The sequence below is a fragment of the Perna viridis genome, chromosome 3, assembly GCF_037379345.1.
Source record: "Perna viridis isolate PV_CMFRI_1.1 ecotype Kerala chromosome 3, ASM3737934v1, whole genome shotgun sequence".
Lineage (NCBI taxonomy): Eukaryota > Metazoa > Mollusca > Bivalvia > Mytilida > Mytilidae > Perna > Perna viridis.
The window spans coordinates 20,921,879-20,948,385 of NC_142447.1; the positions used below are offsets into that span (position 1 = coordinate 20,921,879).

At 33.0% G+C, this 26,507-nt stretch overlaps 1 protein-coding gene and 1 long non-coding RNA gene across 3 annotated transcripts in view; both read left to right on the forward strand.

The window, feature by feature from the left end:
* The first annotated feature begins 3 nt into the window (after positions 1–3).
* On the forward strand, positions 4–2,544 carry LOC148621396 (uncharacterized). Its single transcript, XM_088575725.1, has one exon. The coding sequence runs from the start codon at positions 140–142 to the stop codon at positions 962–964; it is 825 nt and encodes a 274-aa protein (XP_088431851.1). The 5' UTR covers positions 4–139; the 3' UTR covers positions 965–2,544.
* A 480-nt stretch (positions 2,545–3,024) lies between these two features.
* LOC148621397 (uncharacterized) overlaps positions 3,025–26,507 on the forward strand; it is a 52,245-nt gene continuing 28,762 nt past the window's right edge. For both annotated transcript variants that reach the window (XR_015921178.1, XR_015921179.1), the window contains exons 1-2: positions 3,025–3,394; positions 7,627–7,718. This is a non-coding gene — a long non-coding RNA (uncharacterized LOC148621397). The remainder of the gene's footprint in view (positions 3,395–7,626; positions 7,719–26,507) is intronic.

Consider the following 26,507-nt stretch of genomic DNA (forward strand, 5'->3'; position numbering starts at 1 on the left):
AAGACCCTTGATAAGAAAGTCCATCAATCTGAACAGGATATTAATACTACAAATCAACCCGTTTTACCAGTCATTAGTTTTATTCCATCTGAATTTTCAGGAAAACTTTTGTGATAACTTTCAAACAATCGGACAAATTATGACAAAAGAAGTAAACGCTTCTGAGTTAGCATTAGTTAGTCAACAAAGAAGTCAGACATCAGTGGACACGACAGAAATTAAAATACTCTCAACATTTCAGACATCAAATTTAGGGGATGATGTACAAATATTTCGTGGCTGTTTTACACCTACTTCACAGTTGCTCCTTACGTCGCTCAGTGGAAACCTTATTTTCACCTGTAACTTTAACGGAAATAACCAAAGATCAGTCAAGCTAGACTCAAGTCCAAATCGTGTTTCCCTGTATGACAGTAACACAGTTTTGTTATCAACAGGTGATGACTTCATACAGAAAATTAATCTGTCAGACCTTACACTCAATGGAAAGATCACGGTCGGCAGAAAGACTGAAGGTATTTATTGTAGAAACGGTAGGATATGGGTAAGAAGTGACATCAAGACGTTTACCATGATGGATATCTATGGCCAGGTACATAATAAAATCGCAACAACGTTTGATATATGGGATATCAGTGTCCATCAGTCAGGAGATGTCTATTATACTGACTGGAATGATTCAGTTTTCGCTGTAACACAAGAGGGAAAGGAAAGAAAAGTTCATGCTGGTCCTGACTTGCGAGGGGCTGTAGGTATTGCTATAGATAACAGAGGTTATATATACGTAACAGGTCATGATAGTAACAACATACAAAGAATTTCTCCAGACGGCAAAGATCATACCGTTATATTGACAGAGGAGGACGGAATCAAAGGTCCAACAGGACTGGCCTTCACTGAAGATACGAATGAACTGATGGTGATCAATGACTATATGAGATCAATTTTCATATATAAAATCTAAATGTAGATTTTTTTTTGGCGAGAAAAATCAGAAAAAAAATGTGGAAAATACAAAAATATCAGTGATATGAACAATCAAATGATTATTCCTTATTTTTTTACGTAGTCAATGTTTGACTATTATTATACTTGTTCACAGTAGTATGTATTTAGGAAGTTGTTTTGTTTATTCATATAAATAGAAAGTAAGTAATCGTTTGCATATCACGTTTGTAGTAGTTTCTTGAAATCAATGACTAATATTGCACGAAAAGTTTGTCATCAGCAAAGTAAACTATTAATATATCATCCTGCCTAATTTGTTACTTTCATAGGTTTGTTGGCTCCATCATAAGAGCTTATCAACCAATTAGACCACGCAAACGCGTATGCCATCTGAAATGGACATGGTTTAAACTTATTTGTCAACCAGCTTGAAAATTGGTGTTCGGTACATTAGAAAGTACTTACACACAGTTCATGCGCTTTTGTGATACGAGCAGTTAGAATATTTGTCTTTCTCTCTAAATGCGTGTACAGGAGTTCATAATGGGGTGGGTTGGGTTGTGAATATCGGTTATTTTACGGTTTCTCTTTACCGATAGCTTGCCATACTAAACCCTTTTCAAATCAATTTAGCGGTAAGGCATGGTTCTGTTCCATTTTTATGAGCTGCGGATTTGTCATTTATGGGCAGAAATCAAAGGAACACTATGTTCATTGAATGCCCTTTGTCTACTATACATGTTTCCAACTTGTTATATATTTACACAATGTAATAGATTTAAACATCACTTTAAACTTTTATACTTTTATTTTACTTTTTTTTTAATTTCAAACAGATCTAACTTCGTTTTACATAACAAAACTACGATCAGATCGGTCATCGGTCATCGATCCGTCAGCGATCAATTAGTCAACGGTCATCAATCCGTCAAATCGTTGCGCGGATCGGTTCAAGGGCTGTACTCTTATTTTCGATAAGAACTTGTCAAGTTCTTATTAAGATTGAACCGACCTTGCGTTCGAATACAGTTACAAAACATATATATTTATGGCACTACGCACAATTCGGCACTCGAACTTTGGCGTGTGAACATGTTATATTAGCATTAAGTTATTTAATTTTTGCTGTAATTGTTTTGAATAATTAATATATATATCAATTTCTCAGACTGTGACGACTCTATTCGCTTCATTGCTCCATCGGATAAAATTGATACAGGGAAGATCATGTAAACTTGCAGAAGGGTCTGAAAAAATCCAAACGATGTCAGAACTGGCAAATTTTGGTCATTCCGTCCGCGAGACTCGAACGTGTATCGCTGTGATATCTATAGCAACAACGCCTGCACAAAGTCCAGCGCCCTAGACAACTCGACCAGTTAGGCTATATAAAAAATATAGCTTTCGTTTACCGGGTCATCCCTCCTCGTGGTATTGATCTATGGCTGTAACTTAGTACACGATGTATGATTGTACGGGACTGTTCATCTAGGTGTTATTATATTTGCATCGCAAATTTGACAGTTCTAAATACATTTCATGATTTAAATGTAAAAGATTTACCTTCTAAAATGTAGGCACAAATACCACACCATGGATGTTAGCATTTTTGAACTTTAGTTTATGATATGTTGGTATCAAATTCTTAAGTTTGCTTAAAACATTGTTAATCCGTTGATCTTGCATTAGTAATGGTAAGTTTGCATGAATTATATTAAAAATTTCAACATTTCGCGGGTTGTACGTTCAGACATACGGGATGCTTTCTTTGCCTTTACATATATTTTTCGTCCCCCGTAGTTTAATTTCTGATGCTTTTTTAATTCCCAAATCAATTATTGCTTCTGGATATTTCCTTTTGATTAATAACCGCCTGTCTTCGGTATTTTTATCGGATATTATTCTGCACAATTGGCTCGCTAAATTGTATGTAATGTTCATTTATGTATTTTTGAAAGGCCAAGAAAACAGTTTGATTGTATTAAATTACTAAAATAATGGGAACAAAAATTAAAAAGAACAAAATTTAAGAGAAATGAATGGAAAAGAAAAATAGACATATTTATATATAAAACAAAACAAAAACATTTAATTGAACATTGTGGGCGTCTAATTCATATTTAAATTCATAAACGTTTAAATGTATTACATTTAATCAAAAAAATAAATTCTTGATAAAATTCCAACATGACCACGAAAGCTACAAAATCAGAATTATGTAATCAATCATACATTTCATCTTTTAAAATTCAGTATCGCGTTGGAAAATATACTTTTATTTAAGTCTGTTTAATTGACACTTTATTGTATTGGAGATTCCGTAAAGCAAAAAACAATGAAAGTATTTGATATTTTAGTTTCCCTTGACAACAATAAAAACATATACATATACATACTAAATGGTACAAGAGCAGAACACCAACAGGCACTGTGTTCAGATGTACATGTAAGTTTATTTAACGACAACTTCATCATTTTTTTCCATTTTTTTCCATTCTGATAATTGTTTAACTGTCGTGGCACTTGACAATCTCGACGACACATCACATCTCGACCTATCAGGCCAACTGTGATAATTTTGTTTTTATCTAGACTTCAAAATAACAATTATTCTTTTTATAAGAAGGTTCTGAATCTCAAAATCTGTAGTTTGAGAGTAAATCAAAGAAAATAAATCTTCTTTTATAATTGCAGGAGACATTCTTATTTCTTTTACTAAACCGTTGAAACAATCCAACATTCATTAAGTAATATTAATTTTTACCTTGTACAATTTTCATTTACAATGATTGGCACCATTTTGTTTCTTTATATTAACATTTTTGTTCGAAAATATGGCCCACTCTCCATAAGTCAGCATCAACTATTAGCTTCGAATATTTTTTGTCTTGTCATCACCATCATCATATGAGTTAAGAAAAGTGTCATATGTTTATATTCATTTATTTCTTTTGCTGGACTAATAACCCATCGAACGTTCTTAGAGGAGGTGTTAAACCAAAACTCAAAATCCGTTGCCGTTGTTAACAAGCTCTGTTAAGTAGCATTTTAAACAAAGTTTGCTATTTATGATTCAACTATTTCGAACATTGGTGGCAAATGAGCTTAAGAGTGTGTGTGCGTGCGTGAAAATAATTTTTTTTGAGATGACACCCAGTGATAGTTATCGGCTATAACGTGTGCAGGTCGGCGTAGAGATAATACAAAATTGCAGTTAATGGGATCATTAATCGAAATTTTCATAAAAAAATATATATATTTGTTTTCAATGCATTTCTTTCTTGTTTGTTTTTTTTAATTCATCATACAATGCACGGCAAAGTCGTGTTTTAAAATTTTTTGAAAAGCTGCATGCTCTAAGTACTCATGTATATTCCTGCAATGTTCCAGAACCTTACAAACAGTGGAAACACAATAGCTCCGTGTGTATTAATTAAATCAAGACATACCCCTTGTAAGAGAAAAGGTAGTCATTTTTTAGCAGCAAGGCTGTCAAATGCAGTTTGATATCATGTGCCTTCGTTTATGTCGCATGTTCTAAGTTAATTATCCCGTAAATCCGTTGAGAACTGTTAATTTACTGAATGTGTACATATCATGATTCAGACCCAAAGGACGCAAAAACGGATGAAGCTCGAACTGCTTTTAAGTGTAAAGTTCAATTATAATGAAGCTCACAGTGCTTAGTAGGCAATGCCTAATATATATTAGAAGGAATAGTGTTCGATATTGATAATTATAAATCTAATTCGATAACATGGATGATCAGGAACGAAATGGTTCATTGTCAAATCGGTACATGTAAAAGCAAAACATGAATGGCACTAAGCACAATTCGACCATTCGAAGGAGTGGTCAAGGTTATAGCGGTAATCAAAAGAATGTATTCTAGGGACAAAGACCAGACATGGAAAACAGACATACACAACAAAGAACATAAAGTAACTAAAATCATACCTACAAAGTAACAAAAGTAAATCAGCAACTCGGACTCCTATAAAAACTAGGAGCATGGACCAGGTGCACCGGTAGGGTAAGCGTCATCTGCTTTTCTAGAAACCGAGTTGCTCATAAAGAGTCAAGTCCGGGGTAGACAAACGAGGAAAGGAAAACTATGACCCGTTGAATAAATCAGTTTTCATGATGCTGATGGACACACCATAACGATCCACGAGTTCATGATGACAACCATAAAACTGCTGTAGTGATGACTTCAATCTTGTAGCAACATAACTCTGTTCCCGAAGCCTATTTGTTAGAGCTCTAGCGCGATACAAAAAGTCTGCGTAGTTTAGGCAAGCTCTGGCACAACGTATGAGTTGTGATATGAACACTCCATACGCAGGAGCCGAAGGGATGTTGCCACAGATGAAAGGAAAGTTGACAATTCTGAATGAAAAGTCATCACGTTTGTCGTAAAGTTTGGTCAATAGTTTTCCTTTACCATCGATTTCGTCAGTATGTCACCAAGACAACAAAGTGCTGCGGAGAGGTATCAAAAAGTGCTTTCGTTTTCGAGTTTAATGGGCCTAGAGGGTATACGGCTATATCAGATGTCAATGGAAAGATAAATCATTGTAGTTTTTGAATATCGTACTTATCAAAGTGAAAAGCGGTTAGGTTTTCTGCTATTTTGCATTTATTAGAGGAGGGGTCAAAGATCAATCGACCCCAGTACACTTTGATGAGTAATTTAAGTAAAATTATTTATTGTAGGTATTAGGAAACAAGTAACATGTAAATGCCATTTGTATAGAATTTCAAAAAAAAGTCAAGACAAAGCACCAAAAATACAAAAAAATAGTCATAAGAAAAACATACATAAATTTAAAGAATTAATTAGCAAACCAGGCTTGACAAAAAAAAAAAAAAAAAAAAAAAAAAAAAAAAAATGGGGGTTTGGACCAGGTTCATTTGAATGATATTTGTTTTAACGCCTTTTCTTTGTTTTTCCTTAAGCGTCCGTCGATCTGTTCTTATAAAATGATATCATTCCGGTTTAAACGAAGGAGGGAAACTCTCGCATTGATTAAAAGCAATCTATTATATGACGGTGAAAAAGATAACGTTACAAAGATTTTTTTTGTAAATGGATTATTTCAAATAAAAAACGATCATATAGACCGATGAAAAGTTTCCAAGTTATGAATGTAAATGGCTTATTTCCGATTCCTAGATTTTACAGCATCTTCAGTAGGCAAGGGTTACGGAACTGTCCCTCCCCCTCCCATTGCGTGAAGGGAGGGGGCAGGACCGTAACCCTATGGCAGCGAATTAGGCTTTTACAGTTGTGATCTCATATTCAGTTTGATTTTATTGGTATTTAGATCACAACAAATCAGAATTAGAGTGAAAAATAAAGTGGCTCACTTATTCATTCTTTGCGTGAAGCAGACATGATTAACTGTCCGAAAATTGAAACTATGACATTGTAAATGTTCAAAACAACTTTTCGTCCATGTCAAAATATGACAACAGAAGTAACGCACAATTCAATGCACAAACCACTTCCTACAACTGCTCTGTACATGCATGTTTACACCGCAAAAATTTATAACAACTTATAGACAGTAAGGATAGCAAACGATTGATTGCATCTCTAGTTTTAAAACGTCTTGATCAGACCCTCTCTTTTTTCACTATTCTTGATCCGCCCCTGGCCTGGACCATGATGTCATAGAACTAATGTTCTATAACAACTTTGTTGTAAACCATTGTGTCCTATTCATACGGCTACTAAAACTACAATCTTTGTGAGAGGTAAAAAAATCATAGAAGTTTTTATTGCGTCTGAACTTCTTTCTTCTTTTTGGGTTAGAATTTTTACAAGGAATCTGGTTTGTATTTGTCAACTCGTTTAGTATAATCCGTTCAGAGCAACGGCCGATCCAGAGGGGGTGATGGGATTGGCACTCCCCTTTTTATTTTTGTCATTTTCATGTGTGAAATTGACAAAAACGGTAAATAATATCCTAGTACACATCCCCTTTTCTGAGGAAACCCGGCCGGCTAGCACCCTCCTTTTCACAGTGTGGATCTACCACTCTAGAGGATAATGCATTACAAGCATTAGTCTGGCGCACAAACATCATAAGATATAGATATTGTGACAACATGCATGTACATGTTTGCACATTCTTTCATGCAAATTTCAAAGTTCACAGTTTATGAATTGTCAAATTTATTACGAAATCCAGCCTTATCATGAACCCCTGAGTCACATTTTTTGTTTGAGAATCCCCGATTCATGTTTGAATATTTAACGTTTTATTTAAAGTCCAAGCATATAACGTAGTTGCTCCTAAAGAATCCAGAAACATAAAAGAAAACGTACAATGCAAACGAAACATGTCGGCCTGAAAGTCCTCACTTGGGACAGGCCCAATAAAAAATGCAGCAGGATTAAAATAGTTTGGCGTGCATACGATCACAACTCTCCTTTTTTAACATCTGGACACTGTGGAAAAATATAGCACAGTAAAACACACCTAAAATAAGTTCACAAACTTCTGAATCCCTTGTAAAAATAGAAATAAAGACACTGATTGCAAACAAAGGAATATTAGCAGTTAAGTAGCATGCTAGCTCCAGAGCAGTTTGAAACTACCAAAAGTTGTGTTCTCGTCGCATGCAATATCAATTCTAATCCTTAATAATAAGATATAATATTAATTGTAGACTACCCAAGGACAGAGGATGAACATTGGACAATGTCTAATTCGAAGCACTATATGTTTGTTGATGACGGAAAAACATTCGTTGAAGCTCAGGTAATAAGCTACAATGATAAAATCTTTGGCATGCATGATATACATATAATTTTTTCGAGATCTCAAGATTGTGTTTTCCCGGCCTGATACTACTTTTTAAATTATATCCCTAAAAGATTGAATTCGAGATTTAAAAAGATAAAGACTTATATTTAAATATTTATTTAAAAAAAGAACGACGGAAAAGAAGGAAAAGAAACGAAAGGACAAATATGTTACATAAGGATCAGACAGTTTTTATAATTATGTACAGCGAAATCTGTCTAAATCTAACCATGAATAATCTAAAGATCTGTCTGAATTACACAATTTTTAAAGCCATTTTATGTCAATTTCAATGTATTTTGAACCTTGTAAACCGAACACCTGTCTAAAACTAACAGATGTTTCATTGTTTAAGAAATTGAAACTATACTCTGATCTTTACATATATATATCAATTCTAACTGCTGCTCTTCTTGAAAATTGTCTTGACATTTATTTGTTTTCATGTAATTAGCGTTTTAAAAAAGAAATTATATCAAAGATTTGTTAGGAGTCTGTTTTAAATATTATGTCTTTATCGTAGTTGGGGCGTTTTAGGCGGGATATAATACAATCGTGTAGGTTTATCGTTTATCTTAATTCTTTTTAGTGGAGTCCGAGCTGCTCATTTACTTTTGTTACTTTGTATGTATGATTTTAGTTACTTTATGTTCTCTGTTGTGAATGTCTGTTTTCCATGTCTGGTCTTTGTCCCTGGATTACATTCTTTTGATTACCGCTATAACCTTGGTTCCCTTGATTAATCTTTCGCTTTCGCCCACGGCAACGTCCCGGACAATCCGACGTTGCAAAGGAAAATATACAAATATGTGGACGTTACTTTCCCGCGACGGTATTTGATTACTTATACAAAAATATATAGGGGTGTATCCAGGGATTCCAAAGCTTTTCCACTAAGACGGGAGATTCCTGATTATTATTTGGGCACATTTTCAACAACACACTTTGTCTTACAAAATGAGCCCTCTAGATCTGCGGGTACATAAATAATGGGTTAAAATTATACATACTGACAAATTCTAACGGCTTAATCGTGTAAAATAAAACTCAAAATCACAGTCGTAATAAACGCCATGTTTTTGTATCATAAAGTCGTAAGAAAATTTACAAAGGAAATTTGAATGTCGCAATACTATATTTATACATATATTTTATAACTACCATTTTAATATCAATCAATAACGGACAATTTAGGCCTTTGTTAATGTGTTATAATATAACGAAAATGTAAATATTTGGCAAATATTTTGCCGATTCTTTTTGGTACCTATACTCATAAACGTTTTGATAATTTTACAAATGTATGTGCAAAAATTAGGTTTTATTTTGACAAAAGCCAATAACAAACAAGAATGGATTTCAATTTGACCAAATTACATATAGCTCAAATGAGTATATTGGTCTGGGAATAATAAAACCATATATATATAGTGAAATGGTTCCATTAAATTGTTGTCAAATATGCGTTTTGGTATGAATTTTAACACGTACAAAAATGGTACACATCAGAATTTAAACAAGGTTTTACTAACTCAGGAAAATGATTTTTTTCTACGATCTTTTGAAATCTGCTAACTAAAACTCAAATTGGCGCTGGCAATAGTTTTGAATGATATAATGTAAGATAAATCTTGTCAAAAATAAATCTAAAATTATTACTGGTTGATATGAAACTCATATTAATATTGCATATTTAGGTAAACTGTACATGTGTTTCAAAGCGTAATCTCTCATAAGCAGCATTTGGTGCAAATGCGAAGGAAATGCTCAAAACAAAACAAAATCAAAATGTCAAAAGGAAAATATATTCCTGTCGAATTATACGTCTTACTCATTGGAGTATACTTTGAAATAAGGCGGTAGATCTAGGGCAAGGGACATAACTCTTGAAATTAGTGATATGTTTGTATCCTATTCAATTTCACCAAAGCCTTTCAAGCTTTCCTTTGAAAGAGAATAACATCAGTCCAAGTTACATTGATACTTACATTAGATTGTTGTAAAATGTTTAATACAAACGTTTCAATGATTTGTAATAGTTGTGTCCCTTACCCTAAGTCTACCTCCTTAAGAGAATGTTAGAAGACAATTAGACAAGAGTCGAAATTTTACTAAATTTTACAATTTGCAATTCTAAAAGTTCTTATTTCAAATATACCGACGACAATGTGGATATCATGTTGAATTTACATGAGAAATGATTTATATGGAAAGTTTTACCATCCAAGGACTGTACTTATACATTAAACTTTCTTTTTACATATTATTGGCTAGGAGGCTCTGATCAAGGAAACGAATGGGACTGGAAGTGGATAACAAATCAACAAGATATTACTGTAAACGATTGGGCGAAATACCAACCAGCACTGCTTACATGTAAGCTTAGGAATCACTGACGTGACTGATTTTGATTGGAACGGTACCTGGTGTACCAAATTACTCGGATATGTTTGTGAAAAAAATAAATAAAAAAGGTTGTGTTGATGTTTTAAACTGATATGATTTTGTTATTTTAATATTTACTCATTTTCTCATGTTTTTGACGCTTATTCACACCTCTGATCACCACGCATGTTTCTGTGGAAAGCACTATAACGTGTCATATCATCGGTCATCGACCCAGAATGGTGGTCGGTACTTGACGGTACTACAAAATCATGTATTGTTTCCTGTCGGATGTCTTTAATTTGTTTGTACGACACTTAACTATACAAGAACCTGTTGTTAATAAGTTTTGGTTTAATCGAAATTGCTAATGGTTAATTCAGATCAAGTTAAATCAGGAGCACGTCAAATCGACACCTTGAAAATTGGCACCTGCACTTATGGTTTATTCGGTACCATGAACAAGTTAACTAAGGACCAGGTGTCAGTTTCACAAAAAGTCGTAAGTGTAAAATTGATCGTAAGTAATGACGTCATAAACTAAAATAGCATTGTGACGTCATGATTTACGATCAATTTCACACTTACGACTTTTTGTGAAACCGACGCCTGGTTAAATAAGCACCTTGATTTTTGTGTATTCTTTCAGGAGTATTTTTGTTTCAATCACCAAAATATACTGTGCTTTATCAAGTTAAACTTCATTGTGAAATAGAATTTTAAACATGTATGCATTTATTTTAACATGTTGTAACTTGTAGTGTATATTTTAATTAAAAAGATGAATATAAATATCACATTATTTTGTTGACTGTTTTCATGAAAAATTACTTTAATTTTCATCACTTAAATTACCTTGTATCCAACTTTCTAATTAATCAGTTGAATTAAAATTATATTTCATTTAGTTTTCAATTGAAGCTAATCAGTGAGATTGCTATACATATATTATGAAATAATTACTATCGGTGTTTGTTTGATTAATTTACTCGGTAATATTTTGATTAAGAATGGAAACCAAAAATAGGAGGCGCACAATCGGATCATCTGATGAAAAAAATGTGAAAATGTCATTAATCATTTTCATCCGTTTTAGAGGAGCCACTGATTAGAAAATTGTTCCCCTTACTTGACAAAATTACATTTTTCATTTTCGTATCGGGAAAAAAGTCATTCGGGTGGATAAAAAATGATAGATACTCTATCACTACATGTCTCTAGACGAGCTGCAGACTAGAGATTGTCGACAAAACTTCCTAATCAATAGAATACCAATATTAAGATATGAGTTTAAATTGGAAGAGTCTTATATATTACCAAATAATGCAAACTGGATTTCATGAACTATACCAAGTTGTGAATATCCTCAAATACGTTAAATATATGAATTCTTGAATGAAATTACCGAACGTTCACGTTACCCTACCGGTGCACCTGCCCCATGCTCCCAGTTTATAGTGGAGTCCGAGCTGCTCATTTGTTTTTGTTACTTTGTATGTATTATTTTAGTTACTTTATGTTCTTTGTTGTGTATCTCTGTTTTCCATGTCTAGTCGTTGTCCCTGGATTACATTCTTTTGATTACCGCTATAACCTTGGTTCCCTTGATTACTATTTCTCATGAATCTTTTTAGGTAAACAAAACTAATCCTGCACTTAAAAATTAAAATGATAACTTTGAGCAAGCATTTTGCAAAGCTTATACTTGTTGAAAATATTTTTTTCAAGACGCCATTTGGACACTGGCGAAGTGCTTTAATCAGATAACAGATGATTTTCTCAAACTTATAAAAAGTTTTGTGACAAAATAATATTCCATTTTAGCATGGGAAACATTACGACTATTTCAGTAGAAATACAGAAATTAAGTTTTAATGGTTTTTTTTCGGGATAAATGATATAAAGGATAACGTGGGCAATCAGTCACGTAACACACGTAAATCTTGGAAATAACAGTTGAATTGCTGACTGGTTAAATTTCCCTCAATGCCGTTAAGATTAGTGCATTATATTTAACATTATTTTAATAGGTAAACAAACGAAGAAAAAGAAAACAGGAACAAGTTAAACTTCCTTAAACATATGTGACTGATTGGGGCATGATGAAACACAGGCAAATGTGCTACACATGAGAATCATATGGTTTGCATCATATAAATCGAGCACCATATGATAATCATATGTTTTGGTATACATATGATTATCGCATGATTATCATATGATAATCATATGTTTTCCACAAACATATGATTGTGATATGTTTTAAGCTTACATTACCATATGAGAATCATATGATAATCATATGACTCAAATGTTCAATATCATATGATTGTCATATAATTACCATATGTTTATCATATGAATCGAGCATCATATGATTATCATATGTGGCACATTTGGCTGTGTATATATTGGCAAAAAGAAAAGACGAATGTCGAATAACCTTTTTATTCATATATGGTACACAACTCAACAATTAAACAATTAAATGTAATACCCATTGTTAACCATAATAGCATAACAAACTGACCAATAAAGTTCGTTGTAAGTATTCCCTTAAACAAAGTATCTTAGGATCAAATCAATTAAACTGACTCAATGATATTCAAAATAAATATGAAGAAAAAGGTTTATTAAAACTTTGAAATGCAAAAAGCTTTCACTTACAAAGTGTCAGTAAATAAATAGAAAAATGTACATCATAAAAATACTATCTGCTGGTTTTACCGGTTTCAGACAACGAATCAAATTTAAAGAAGTTAAATATAATGAAATACATAATTATTAAACTAATAGAAGATAATCATGGGAACCAAGATACTAGCGAAAGTATAAAAAAAATGTAATCTAGGGATAAAGACCAGACTCAGAAAACAGACACAGACAAAGGACATAAAATAACCAAAGTAATACATACAGAGTAACAAAAGTAAATGAGCAATTTGAACTCCACTAAATACTGGGATCACGGACTAGGTGCACCGGTAGGGTAAGCGTCCTCTGCTTTTCTACACCCACCGAGTTTTTCATAAAAAAATTCAAGTACATGGTAGACCAAAAAGAAAGGAAAACTTTGACATTGAATAAATCTGTTTTCATGCTGCAAATTGATACACCATAACGATCCACGAGTCCATGATTACGACCATAAAACGTCTGTAGTGATGACTGCAATCTTGTAGCAAAATAACTAGTACCCAGGTAGCACGAATCTTTTCCGAAATATTTTATTTAGAGTTTATTGCAAGTTTGCTTATACATTTGCAGCAGGACAGTTTAAGATCGTTTTTAAAACAGTTTTTATTTTTTTCAAAATGTTTTGATGACTTGTTTGAAATATTTTAAGTTTGAAAAAGGTTTTCAGAACTGTTTATTCAAATGTTTTTGAAATATTTAAATGACATGTCAGTGTAATGTTTTTGGATCTATTTTTTAAAATATTATTTGGATAAGTTATAAAAATGTTTCTTATATGTTACGAAAAAATATTTTCTGATAATGTTTTCATTACATTCCTTTGAAACAGGTTAAAATATTTCCAGATATGATTTTAATAAAGTTTAAATGTTCAATAAATATAGTCAAAGAAAAGTAAGAAAGACATTTAAATATATTTTTGCTTTAAAAACGTTTTAAAACGAATTTAGAAAATGTTTCTAAACTATTTTAAATTACATTATTCCTACGTGGCAGGTAGCAACATACACAAAATATCTCTAGACTATAGGGATCATACCGTTTTACTGACGTAGGGGGATAAAATTAAAGACATATCTGGACTGGCCTTCCATTGGGAAACTGATGGTGATTAATAAATCAAATATTCATTTATTTTTACAACATAACCGTATCGGTCTCTGACAATGATTTGAAACATTATACAGTACATTCTCGTTGTCTCGAACTCGGATGACTCGAAATTTCGGTTAAGTCGAAATTTTGTCGAAGTCCGGAAAAAAATGCCTATTTGTCTATGTTATTTTACTTCTTTTTAGTCGAAACTGGATGAGTCGAAATTTCGGTTTTCTCGAAGTAAAAATTAAGTCCCTTCAATGAATTTCCTTGTAAAAGTCAATGGTTATCTCGAACTAATTAGGGTAAATTACATGTCAAAGTGTCAAATCATTTTACCTGTCGAGGCCCTGTGTCACCATTAATTAGTCTTTAACACATTTGAAACAAGTTTATATTCTTCTGACAACTTAAAATTACGCTTTGAATTTGAACTTAAAAAGCGTAATTTTCAGTCGTCATTAGAAAAAAATAACTATGACAATAAAAAAACTATTTTATTCAACATTATTCAAACAACATAGAAACATAGAAAAACAAGAATTCATCAAAGTACAAACAATAACAAAAATAATTTACGACAACTCAGTATACACAGAATATGTAACCGGATCCAGTTGTACTTATTTTGTCATTCTCGTCTATGGTTATCTCCCCTTTCTGCTGCTCGAACTTCATTGATTTCGTTAAGACGAACTTCGGTTGAGTCGAACTTTTCTCCTGGTCCCTCCAATTTCGAGATAACGAGAGTCAACTGTACTTCAATTGTACAATCGTTTATTTTGTTTGTTTTTTTTTATTTATTCACTATTTTTATCTTTTTTTAAATGAATATTTAAGTAGCACTCCGGGTAAGAATCATGCAAAATGTGATTCATTGTTTGAAATCTTACATTCCTTTTTTTTCATGTTTTGTTTTAAAATATTATAAATAACAGAAAGGTACATGTAGTTTTTCATATAACCCTTGTTCTCAGGAGATAAAAATATATAGAATGTGTTACAAAATCTAAAAATATGAGAGACAACTATGTAAATGACACTAAAATTTAGAAGAAACAATGTGAGTTTTTATGTGGACTATTTTCTAAGAACAGATAGATTTGAATGAATAATTATCCATTCCATTATATAGACCCAAAATGCAACTTAATGACAGAATTAAAAATGTGAAGCTTTTTTTTTTTTTTGGGGGGGGTGAATCAGATGTTACAGAATTTGCATGATTCTTACAAAGACTGCTACTTCATTTATGTCTTCATATTACATAATACAAAAAAGGTTTCTGAACATAATACTCAACATTGCACAAATGTTTACAACTAAATATATGTGCCATGTGCATACCTTTAGTGGCAGACTTTCCAAGCATGTAAAAACCGTCAAAAAGACGTAGTTTTTTGGTTGATATTCGGTCATAAAAACATAAAAAAATAACTAAAAAACATCGCCAAAAAGACGCCCTTTTTAACTTGGAGTATGCAACCTCTGTATTCATGGTTGAATGTTATCTCATTCCCTACTTGCCAAACTTTTTTTCTGATGATGTTAAATCACAGGGGTTCTTTTCTGCAGTCCCAACAATAATATTTGCCATATTTCAATATATTTATTCATGATAACACATATTAAAGCATTTGAATGAAACAAAATAAAATGAATATCTCAACACTTTGTTGACATCTTTCGTACTAAAGATGTTTAGGAATCTGTTGAATTCATATGTTCACATGTCGAGACACGTTCGCTTTGAAACAAAGGAGATATCCAAATAGCGCAAAACTCTCTCTCTGAAATTAACGGGTCACTTTACATAGCATTCAGCGAATCCGGATGTGATTTGTGATTCTGATATCTACTAGACGTTTTCATTGGATGACTATCATTCCGGCTAGAAGTTTTATTGTTTGACTATATATGTGGATATGATTTGGCCTTAATATCAAAGATTTGTTTTTGAATGACTACTTTCAATCTGATCTATTAAATGATTTTGGATATGTTATTGGGCAGATTGCATGGTATTCCTATAATGTACATGTAACAAAATACAATTACTGCCCTCTGAGGAGATGAATATCCAAAAAGGGAACATTGTTTTGCCATATCCTATAATTCAGTTTTCGCTATATGGGTGAAGTATTGTCTTTTAACAATCCAAGTGTCTGGGCTTACATCGCATCTACCTCAAAGAACTTGATATATAGCACACTACAGAAACTATCAGTTCAGCCTCATTTCTTGACATACGCTTAGAAATCCACGAAAAGGAAAACTCATGATCTAACTATAAGACAACCACGATGATTTTTTGTTCTACATTTTGTTGACTTTCCTTCCATCTGTGGCAACATTATCGCTTCAGCACCTGTGAATGGAATTTTCAAAATATTACTCATACGTTATGCTTGCTGAAGCTACGCAGACTTTTTGTATCGTGCTAGACGTCTTACAATTAGGCTTCTAGAACAGTGATATGTTAGTACAAGACTGAAATCATCACTACAAAAATTTTACGGTCATCATCATGAAGCAGAGGATGCTTTCCCAACCGGTCCGTGTAACTGTTTTTGTGGGGTCTTGATTGCTCATTTAATTCTGTTTCTTTGCACATATGTGTACGTGTTATTTTTGTTATGTCATGTTCTTATTTTTTGTGTGTGTCTGTTATATCTAGATAGTATTTATCCTTGGAATAAATTCTGTCGATTTTCGCACGATTTTTTCTTCCATTATTACTCCTAAGTAATCGTTAAGTATATTATAATTGCATTGGTCATTTATGAATAAGCTTCAAGATGTACCGAGTACCTCTGTATTATTTTATTTGAGCACGTACTGTTTAAAGCACAGGGCATTGTAAGGATCTGCCAAAGCGGGAAATTCTGTAATAAGCATGTCAAAATCCCAGTGACTAGCCAGTAAAATTTCTAGACTCTGAAATAATGGTTATTACAAGTTCAAATGTCTTTAGCATGACTCTTTCATAAATGCCTAGTTGAAAACTTTAGGTATTTTCATACAATCTGTCTCAAGAATGTTATCGTCCCGGCGGACAAATTAAAAAAACTTTGTCTTTGTTTGTAAAGTGCATTTCTTCCATGACATTATTTGGCATTGATAATGTAATCCAGAGACAAAGACCAGACATGGAAAACAGACATTCACAACAAAGAACATAGAGTAACTAAAATCATACATAAAAAGTAACAAAAGCAAATGAGCAAATGGGACTCCACTAAAAACTGGGAGCATGGACCAGGTGCACCGGTAGGTTAAGTGTCCTCTGCTTTTTCAGAAACACCCGCCGAGTAGCTCATAAAATGTCAAGTCTGGGGTAGACAAAAAAGGAAAGGAAAACTATGACACGTTCAACAAACCAGTTTTCATGGCGCAGAAAGAAAGGTCAAAGCAAAATATTAATCTTGCTCCACGAGTTAATTAATCTAACACAGCTAGTTGCAGTACCACATCCTTTTGTATTGGCATTAATTAATGTGGATACTGAAAAAATTCTAAAGATTTATTTCAAAACTTATATTTCCGCAGCTTTCGAAAATTAGTTTTCTACAAACTTTTGACTTCTCAACTCTTTACACTACGTTACAACATGATAAATTGAAATATCGTTTGAAAGAACTTATTTGTAAATCTTTTGCAATTATGTTGTTCTTGATTACAAATCCACATATTTTTCGAAAACATCGCAGAAGGAAAGAAGTGTGCTACACAGAAAAGCAGGCTAGCGATGTTCATATTTCACAATTGATTTGCTACACTAGAGTGCTAGTACTAACTACTCTAATTTCCTTCACCGCCATAAATATCTCCGTAACAGACTCTTGAATCAGGTGTATGAGAAAATGTGTCTGAAAAGGTCTCTTACAAAATTCTTTTTAGATATCAATCATTGGTTGAAAAATACTCAGTTTCTTCAAAAATAATGAGTAATGATTGCTTTTTGTAAATTGTTTTTTTGTGCTGATGCGACCGCTGATTTACAGATTATGACGTAAAAACATGCAAATGTTATTTAGTCACTTCTGGGATATTCACGCCGCGATAGAAGAGGGATGTTTACCGCGCTGTAAAACCTAGATTTAACCCACCAGTTCATTTGAAATGCCTGTACCAAGTCGAGACCATTGTGATACCATCTGCTCCAGTAGTGTAATATCTATATTGCCAGATTTATTTTGGACTTGACTATCGATCGGATTAGTATTTGGTATTTTTTTGTTACCCTTATGTCTTAATAAACGCATGAAAATGATTATCTATTAGAAAATTTGCTAAATTTGCAAGATTTTATACCCAGTAATATCTTTATATTTTACTTCTGTAGTGTTGCTATATCTAATTTTGGTTTAGTCTAAACTAATTCAAGGATTAAAGTTTACATTCTTATTCAAAAATATTAGACCGTTATTGATGTAACGAACTTCGTTATTTCTTAGTTTGCACTTATGCTTGACGTCATAAACTGGTCAGTCATAAACGGCATTTTTAAAGACTATTTAACAAGCTTGTTATCTCCCATGGTTGGAGGGTAACAAATGTCTATTATCTTTAAAAGTAAGAAGACCTTGTCATATATCGGATTTCTTTCGGCAAACATTAAATCATTTTTCTAAATAATAAGTTGACAATATAAATACAATTACGTATATAAATATCAAAAGCCATAATCTTGTGGAAATAGAACGATGCTGCTATATTGCCAGTGCTTCGACTTATTTGTTGGCCAAGAAAGGTGAACGATATAAAAGATTCCAATGGACAAAATCAATTAAGTTCTTCTGCAATATCATACTTATTTCAAATTACGTGATATTTTATTATTGTGCATTAATAACATGAAGATTCAGAGATTGATAAACCAAAATACACTTTGACTCAGTACCCTACTGGTGCACTTTTGTTACTTTGTATATATTATTTTTGCTCTTTGTTGTGTGTGCGTCTGTTTTCCATGTCTGGTCTATGTCCCCGGATTAAATTTATTTGATTTCCGCTAGAAGTTTGGTTCCCTTGATTACTCTTTGACATGTAAAATTGCTAATATTGGGTATCCTCGAAATTGAGCTATATCGTGAATATCTCCGGTGAGTGAAAGGAATACTCGATATTTTCATTTACACAAGTGTTATATTCCCCTTATCATCAAATTGCACGAGTGCATTTTCGTTGTGTTTTTCACAATCAAATACCGTTCATAAAGCTGTATCATGTGACAACAAACGCTAATATAATATATCAAGTATATTCCCAAATTTAAATAGAATTTAAAATAAAAATGCTCCAATACTTGAGTCTCTATTAATAACAAGTAATGACCATTGACAAGTTTGTGTTTTGCCTATGGTAACTTACTTTGTCTTAATTTCAAATTAAGCCCGTTATTCAGTTCGAAAATGATATTTTTTTCCATAGACCAAACAGCAGCAACGCAATAGCCATAATTTTGTTTTATTGCTGGAAAGAACAAGTTGAGTAGATATTTGTTCCTAAGTCATAGTGTATTGATTGCAGTGAACCAGTGTGTCACATATACGCTAAATTCCACAAAATACTGTAAAGTAGTAAATGCATTGGAGGTTATGGCATTAAATCTGATTTCAATGTACTGCAAAAACTTCCATAAGAAAAGCTTGATCTCTTTTGATGTCAACACGACACAGCCATATGCTCTGTTTTTGTTCTGTCTACAACATGCAGCCCTGTTCTGCTCTTAATTGAAGCTGCCAGGGGTGAGATGAGGAACCACAATAACTCACTTAGAAACATCATCAAAGTTCTTGAAGTAAGCTTTGAGGCAAAGGAAAATTTAAACATTTTGCAAAAATTACGACTATTAAAACAGATGAAATGAATGAAACATTAAAATGATGATTATGCAATCTCTAGATATACCTGAAGAAGACTTATTGCAGGAGGCTGAGATCTTCAGTAAAATCAGTGAAAAGTCATAGCCTTCACTTTACATTTATACTCTTCGCCAGTAGGAAGTTAGCATGAAATCTTTACGAGTTAAAAAATCTGACATACATCTGTTTCAAATGGTCCATCAATCTGAACAAGTGTTCAGCACTACAAAACAACCCGTTCACCTGTAGTTAGATTTTCCCCCATCAAAATTAGCAGAAATCTTCAGTAATATTATTCAAACGATTTGGGAAAATAAGGTAGCATGGTCCATCAACATTAATGCTTGAACTTCAACAAAGAGTTCAGACTACATTTGTTACTATGACATTAAAAATGCTAAATTTAAGACATCAAAATTATGGGAGGGTGTATAAATAATTGGAGGCTGTTTTGTACATGTTGTATCTACTAGCGCCATACATTAAACTCTTCTTTATGTCTGTAACTCCGACAGGGCTCATCCGAAATCAACCCTAGTGGCCTTTAAACCAAACCATGTTGCCCTGTATAACAATAGTATGGTGTATATATCATCAGATAGAAACTTCATAACCATTAACGCACAAAACACTTGCTAGATAGATTAAGGTAGATGTTATAGAATGGACTGTCGAGATGTTAAGATGGATCAGGAATACTAGCAAGACACTTACAATGATGGACGTCGGCGGTATAATACAGAATAAGATCAATACGACATTTCAACCGTGTGATATTTGTGTTCATCGGTAGGAAGATGTCTACTATACTGATATGAGTAGAAATTCAGTATACGCTTTAACAGCTGAAGGAAATAAGAGGGAGGTCTAGGAAAGGAGAGGGAGGTCAATTGTGATCCTTACCTGAGAGGGGCTAATGGTATTTTGTGGACAGAAGAGGTTATATCTACGTTGCAGGTCACGATAGTGACAAATACACAAAATATCTCGAGACGGCAAGGATCATTCTGTGATACTGACGAAGGAGAATTAAATCAAAAAACCAACAGGACTGGACTAGGTTTTAGTAAGGAGACGAATGAGCTGGTGGTAACCAATGCCGATAGTAATCATTCATAAATCTTAAATTGGTCAAACACATAAAAAAGAAATAAAACATAAACTTTTTTCCAAACGTAACCATCGCTTCTTTTCTTTATTATGTTTGTAACATGTAAACTCAAAATTTCACGTTCGGAGGACGTTTATCCTGGTACTGTATTTATGTCCAAAACTACATTATAGATTGGTTTTGTTCTGAATATGACTTCACACACTGTAGTATATAGAATTGTTAAAAGTTGGTTTGTGATTAACTTCAAGGATTAAAGAGAAATTTATTACATAGAAAGCATTGGGATAAAAGGAAAAAGGAAAATGCTTTTTATTTAGAGCAATTTTTTGCATTGTTAAAGAAGGTTAAAGTCAATTTTGGAGACATCCATTGTCAATTTAAAAAAAAAACATTATAGTATCTCATATACATATTACATTAAAATAAACAGTTCAGTGGGATAAAATTTGCACTGTGCAACCTATATATGCCTGCTTTTATATCGAAAGCCTCTTTAAAGCATGTGTAATATAACATGTCATACAAAAACAAAACCAACCAAACAAACAAACAAAGAAACAAAAAAAAAAACCATACAAAACAAAAGACAAAAAAACAAAGGAGCAAGGTTAAAACAATGAAGAAGGATTAAAACAACGAAAAACGATTAAAACAATGAAAAAGGATTAAAACAATCGAGTATGATCAAAACAATGAAGCAGGATTAATACAAAAGAGCAGGGTAAAATAATGATGCATTATTTAAAAAATGGAGTATGTTTAAAATAATGAAGCAAGATTAAAACCATGGCACAGAATTAAAAAAGAATCGTTATATGCTTACTTCTCTATCTCCTTTGACAAACAAAAAAAAAGCCGGTTAAGCGCTAAACTTTCTTCTTAGAATGTATTTAGGGTGTTTTTTTTTTGGGAAGAAGAAAAAAAAATATTAGAAAATATAAGAACTAAAGAAATGTGTCAAATGTGTACAAATCCTTCTCTGTCATAATTAAAATTTACATGATTAAACAAAGATTTCTTAACCAATCAGGAATTTCGTGAAATTATTTAAATACAGATCTCTTTTAAAATATAGTCCATGTGTCCGATGCTAAAATGACGAACGTCTCTTAAAATATTCTGCTAGATGTGAAATATCTTTTTCCTGGCAAAACGTCGCCATCAAATATTTCTTTCTTTAATCAAGAATGCACAATATTGTGTATAGATACATATAAAATCTGATTCGCCAAAGTCGCCATTTTGAACGTGGCAAGACAGCTTATAAGAAAAAAGGTTTCATTCCGTATCCCTCTGGTATAAATAGTTGAATAAACGGTTTGACCTGCTAAATAGTTGTAAACTATTTCGTAGTCGGCTGTCACAACGAATGTCTATTCTATGTAGAAGGTTTGATAATAGATAGTAATGACAAGATGGCGGACAGCAACTTTTTTGCATGCGCATATCAGAGAAATAAAAGAAACAATGGCGGTTTATGATGCTACTTGAGTTACAACAACTCATAAAGCATGCGACTCTCTTCTGTCATTTACAAAAGGAGTCAAGAGATGAAATTATAATAATTGACCTTAAGAATAGAATGAAAAAAAAACATGAGAAAACTTCTAGGATGGAATCTGAAACCGCAAGTAGTCAAACGGATACTAGTTATGAAAATGGTAAAGACGCAAAAAACAATACCTTAAATATCTTGATGAACTCAATGAACTGTTGGTTGAGCTTGAGGAATATTTGCGTACAGATAATAAAACATCGAAATCAATATCTCCTTCCATTTACCCGTTCTACGACCATTGGTCTGTGACCAAAACTTTTGAACGCATAATTCAATGTTGTCCATTTATTTCAAATTATAGTTTATTGATTATAACTTTACGCGCACTGAACATGAGATGACGGTCACGAATTTCCTTGCTATTTTGATCATACGTTTTTTTTCTCAACAAACGTTAACATATGATTAAAATGATTGGACAAATCAAAGTAAAAAAAACACCAGTTATAGTCGATCTTCACTCTAAAATTGCAACACTGTAAATGTTTGTCAAAAATAAACATACAAAGGACGCTGTCTTATATTCAAATTGCGGTTGAAAGGAAGTCAACAAATGCATTTACATCTGTACCACAAATTGAAACCCGTTAAAAAAGTTTATACTTTTCTCCCTACACAGTTCTACAGCCAAAGAAGGATCAGGAAACGACTTTTTGGCATGCATGCTATAAATTTGGCACTTTGTTGGTGATATTTCGTCATTTATTTGTTTAGACATAAAATGGGAAGCACTGTTGATATTTTCGCGGCATGAGGCAGTACAAATCCTTATTCATTTTGTGTTAATCAATAAGGAGATGCTTATTTCACTGACGTGATTCAGTATTCGTTTATACACAGAAAAGAAACATTTTGAAAAAAATGCACTTTGGAGGTGCTAACTTTTTATTGAACTAATAAATTTTTCGAAATTACCACAAATAAGATTGAGGAAACGTGGGAATATAATTTGTTAATCGGATTCACAAAAAATCGATGATCAACAGTTTTCTTTACGGGAACGATACAAAGAAATTCCTTAGATTGTAAAGAAGGACGGAGTTCTCAAGGGAACCAAGGTTCTAGCAAAATCACGACCCTGGAGGAGCAGATATTTTCAACAGTAATTCGAATAGATCTGGTGTCAATTCATGCAATTGGAACTCGAAGCCACATCAACTTTCCATGTCATTAATATTTCACAATTGGTATTGGTAAAAACTGTTATAGGTCATGATCCCACTCAAAATGTGCCCAGTGCAGATCCCGGTGTCAAAAGAATAAGCCTGCAGCAGCGCTAAGCTTGTCGTAAAAGGCGATTAAATAGTGCTCAGGAACCTAGCCGGGGGCTAGGCGCTCTGCCTACAGAGCAACTGGGATGTGTGCCCCAGGTGGTGGAATGGGGTACCCCTTCCGTGTTACATGCTGGGGTTGTCAGGCTATAATACGGAAAACCTGACCGCAAGCCATAGTGGTGCACCGTGTTGGGAAAGATGCCACGTTCCTCGCACGTTAAAGAACCCTGCTGTAGTATTCGATAGTAGTAGGAACCTTTGCGCTCCGCCACAGGAGGCTAAATTGCCCGACCCTACCCATCCTTCCTTATTCTAGTGGCAATCAAAATTTGTCGACCCTATTATCCTTGTGGCCCATCTTTTGTTTCATTTAATCAGCATTCATGTTCATTTTATCATCAATTTCATGTTCATCGCCTGAATATAGCTGAAATATTGCTGCTCGGTCATTAAATCCCAACAATCAATCAATCAATCAATCAATCAATCACTCAAAATGTCCTTAAATATGTTATTATATATATTAATATAGATATAAACCTATGTGACTATCTAGTCGATTAACCTTCCGTCTTAATTTTTTGTTATAGTAAAAAAAGGCTTCGATGGAATTTTCATCGAATTTGTTTATCTTGATAGAGGGTGAAGACCTCAGTATGGAAGTAGAGTAGAGTTAGCCAGTTTCGTATATGATAGATTTATCAAAGGAACCAAAATATGAACAACTGAGCTCACAGACAATTCGTTCCAAGTATACAAGAACTAAAGACGTCATCGATAAAGGCACCCTTGCTTAAAGCTGCGTCCTCTAATAGATTCAAATTGCCTCACGCAGGAACGAAACTACAATGTACAAATCGTTCTTTCTTTGTTTTTGTTTTGATTTGTTTTTGTTTTGTTTTTTATTATTCATGTTTTCGCTTCAATCTTGTCTTTAAGCGTTAAAAAAGTTCAAAATGATGAACGGGTACCGTGTACATTCTAACGATTTTCTTTTATTATTCTGTAAAAGAAAATGCGATCATGACACATTTAAAAATATGTCATCACTTCGCTGAAAGAAAGTAATTTATAGGATGACTGATAACTGAAACTTTCAATTCAGATTTTTGCCGATGGAATACTCTAGTTTTAGCTATATAAAATATATTAGCAAAGTGCGTTTGCTCACAAAGGCGTGACAGCAAATGTAGAAACGCAAAATGTCACAATAATAAGTAGGAATGTATTTTTAAAAAGGTAGATACTTTTGTAATTTTGTAAAGAACATTACAGATTATTTCCAACTAGTCAGACATAACCATGTTATTAAAAGCCCTGAACAAATTTTGAATAAACAAAAATATTCTACAAACAATTGAACAGTAGTACTAACACTGAATTGAATAATAAACACAGAAAACGTTTTTCAATGATGACAACCCCGATGTCACGAACCAACCCCTGAAAGAATTGAATCTTGTGAATAGGAGCTCTGTCTGCAAGAATGTTTGATTTCATTACAAAACATGAAAAATTGAAAAGAAAAAAACTTTTAAGTTACCTGCTATTGATTGCTTTACAGTAAAATTGTATCAAGACAGAAATCAAGTAATTACGCTATATACATTGTCCGCATGACTATAAATCTGTTAAAAGTTAGGCATTCAATATGTCAAAGGAAACAAAAGTTTTCTACGTACCAAAATGAAGAAAGAGCCAAAGATCTCATGAAAAACTGACCACCTATTACTTTATCAAGAGTTGAATACAAAATAGCTTTCACATGTATAGCAAATAAAATGGAGCCATTTTTAAAAGGTAAGTATATTGGTGAATGTGCCCTATTTAGTCTCTGATCAGTTTTCAAAGACCCCAAAGTAGGAAAAACAGTGTCCACTGCACATAACAAATATGTTGTCGTACCAGCAGACAAAGCCCAAAACAACATTGTTTTTGTCTGCAAAACGTTTAACAACTAATGTTTATTATCAGAGGTAGATGTAGAAAGTAATAAAAGTGATAAAACCTTTACTTCTACCATACTATCCAAAGAAGAGATTTTTGACAACCATAAATCTGTGCTATCCATTTTTGGTCTCTCTAATATAAAGATGATGATTGTGATTTAGAATCTTTGTAATTGATTCCTTCACTCCACAAGTATCAATACAAACAATATTACGTAGCATCAGTCAAAGAGGGTCTGCAGTCCGACCACAACACTTGTTACTCCCGTAGTGGTATTAATTCAATAATGAGGATCCTGAAAAACTCGAAAGATATTCTGGAGACCATCAGTTCAAGGCTATTATCGGAATATAATAGCATTAAGTCCTGTATACTTCTATTCCTCATACTCAGTTAAAATTCCGGCTAAAAAGCATTATACATTTTGTTTTTTTTTCAAAACAGAAGGTATACCTAGATACAAATATATATTTATTGGTAGAGATTCCTCATACTTTGTAAGAAATAATTACAAATCCTCTTCAAAATATGCATAAAAAGATGTTTACAAAATGCTGGAATTTTTAATCGACAACATATTTGTTCAGTGTGGTAGACGATCAAAACGATCGGCATTCCAATGGGAGCAAATTGTGCTCCTCTACTTGCTGACCTATTCTCCTTCACTCTTATGAGGCTGACTTTATAGCTGATCTGATCCGAAAGAAATAATATCGTTTAGCTAGATCCGTTAATTTCAGTTTTCGCTATACAGATGACGTATTATCTTTAAACAATCCTAATTTCGGGGATTTGATACATCGC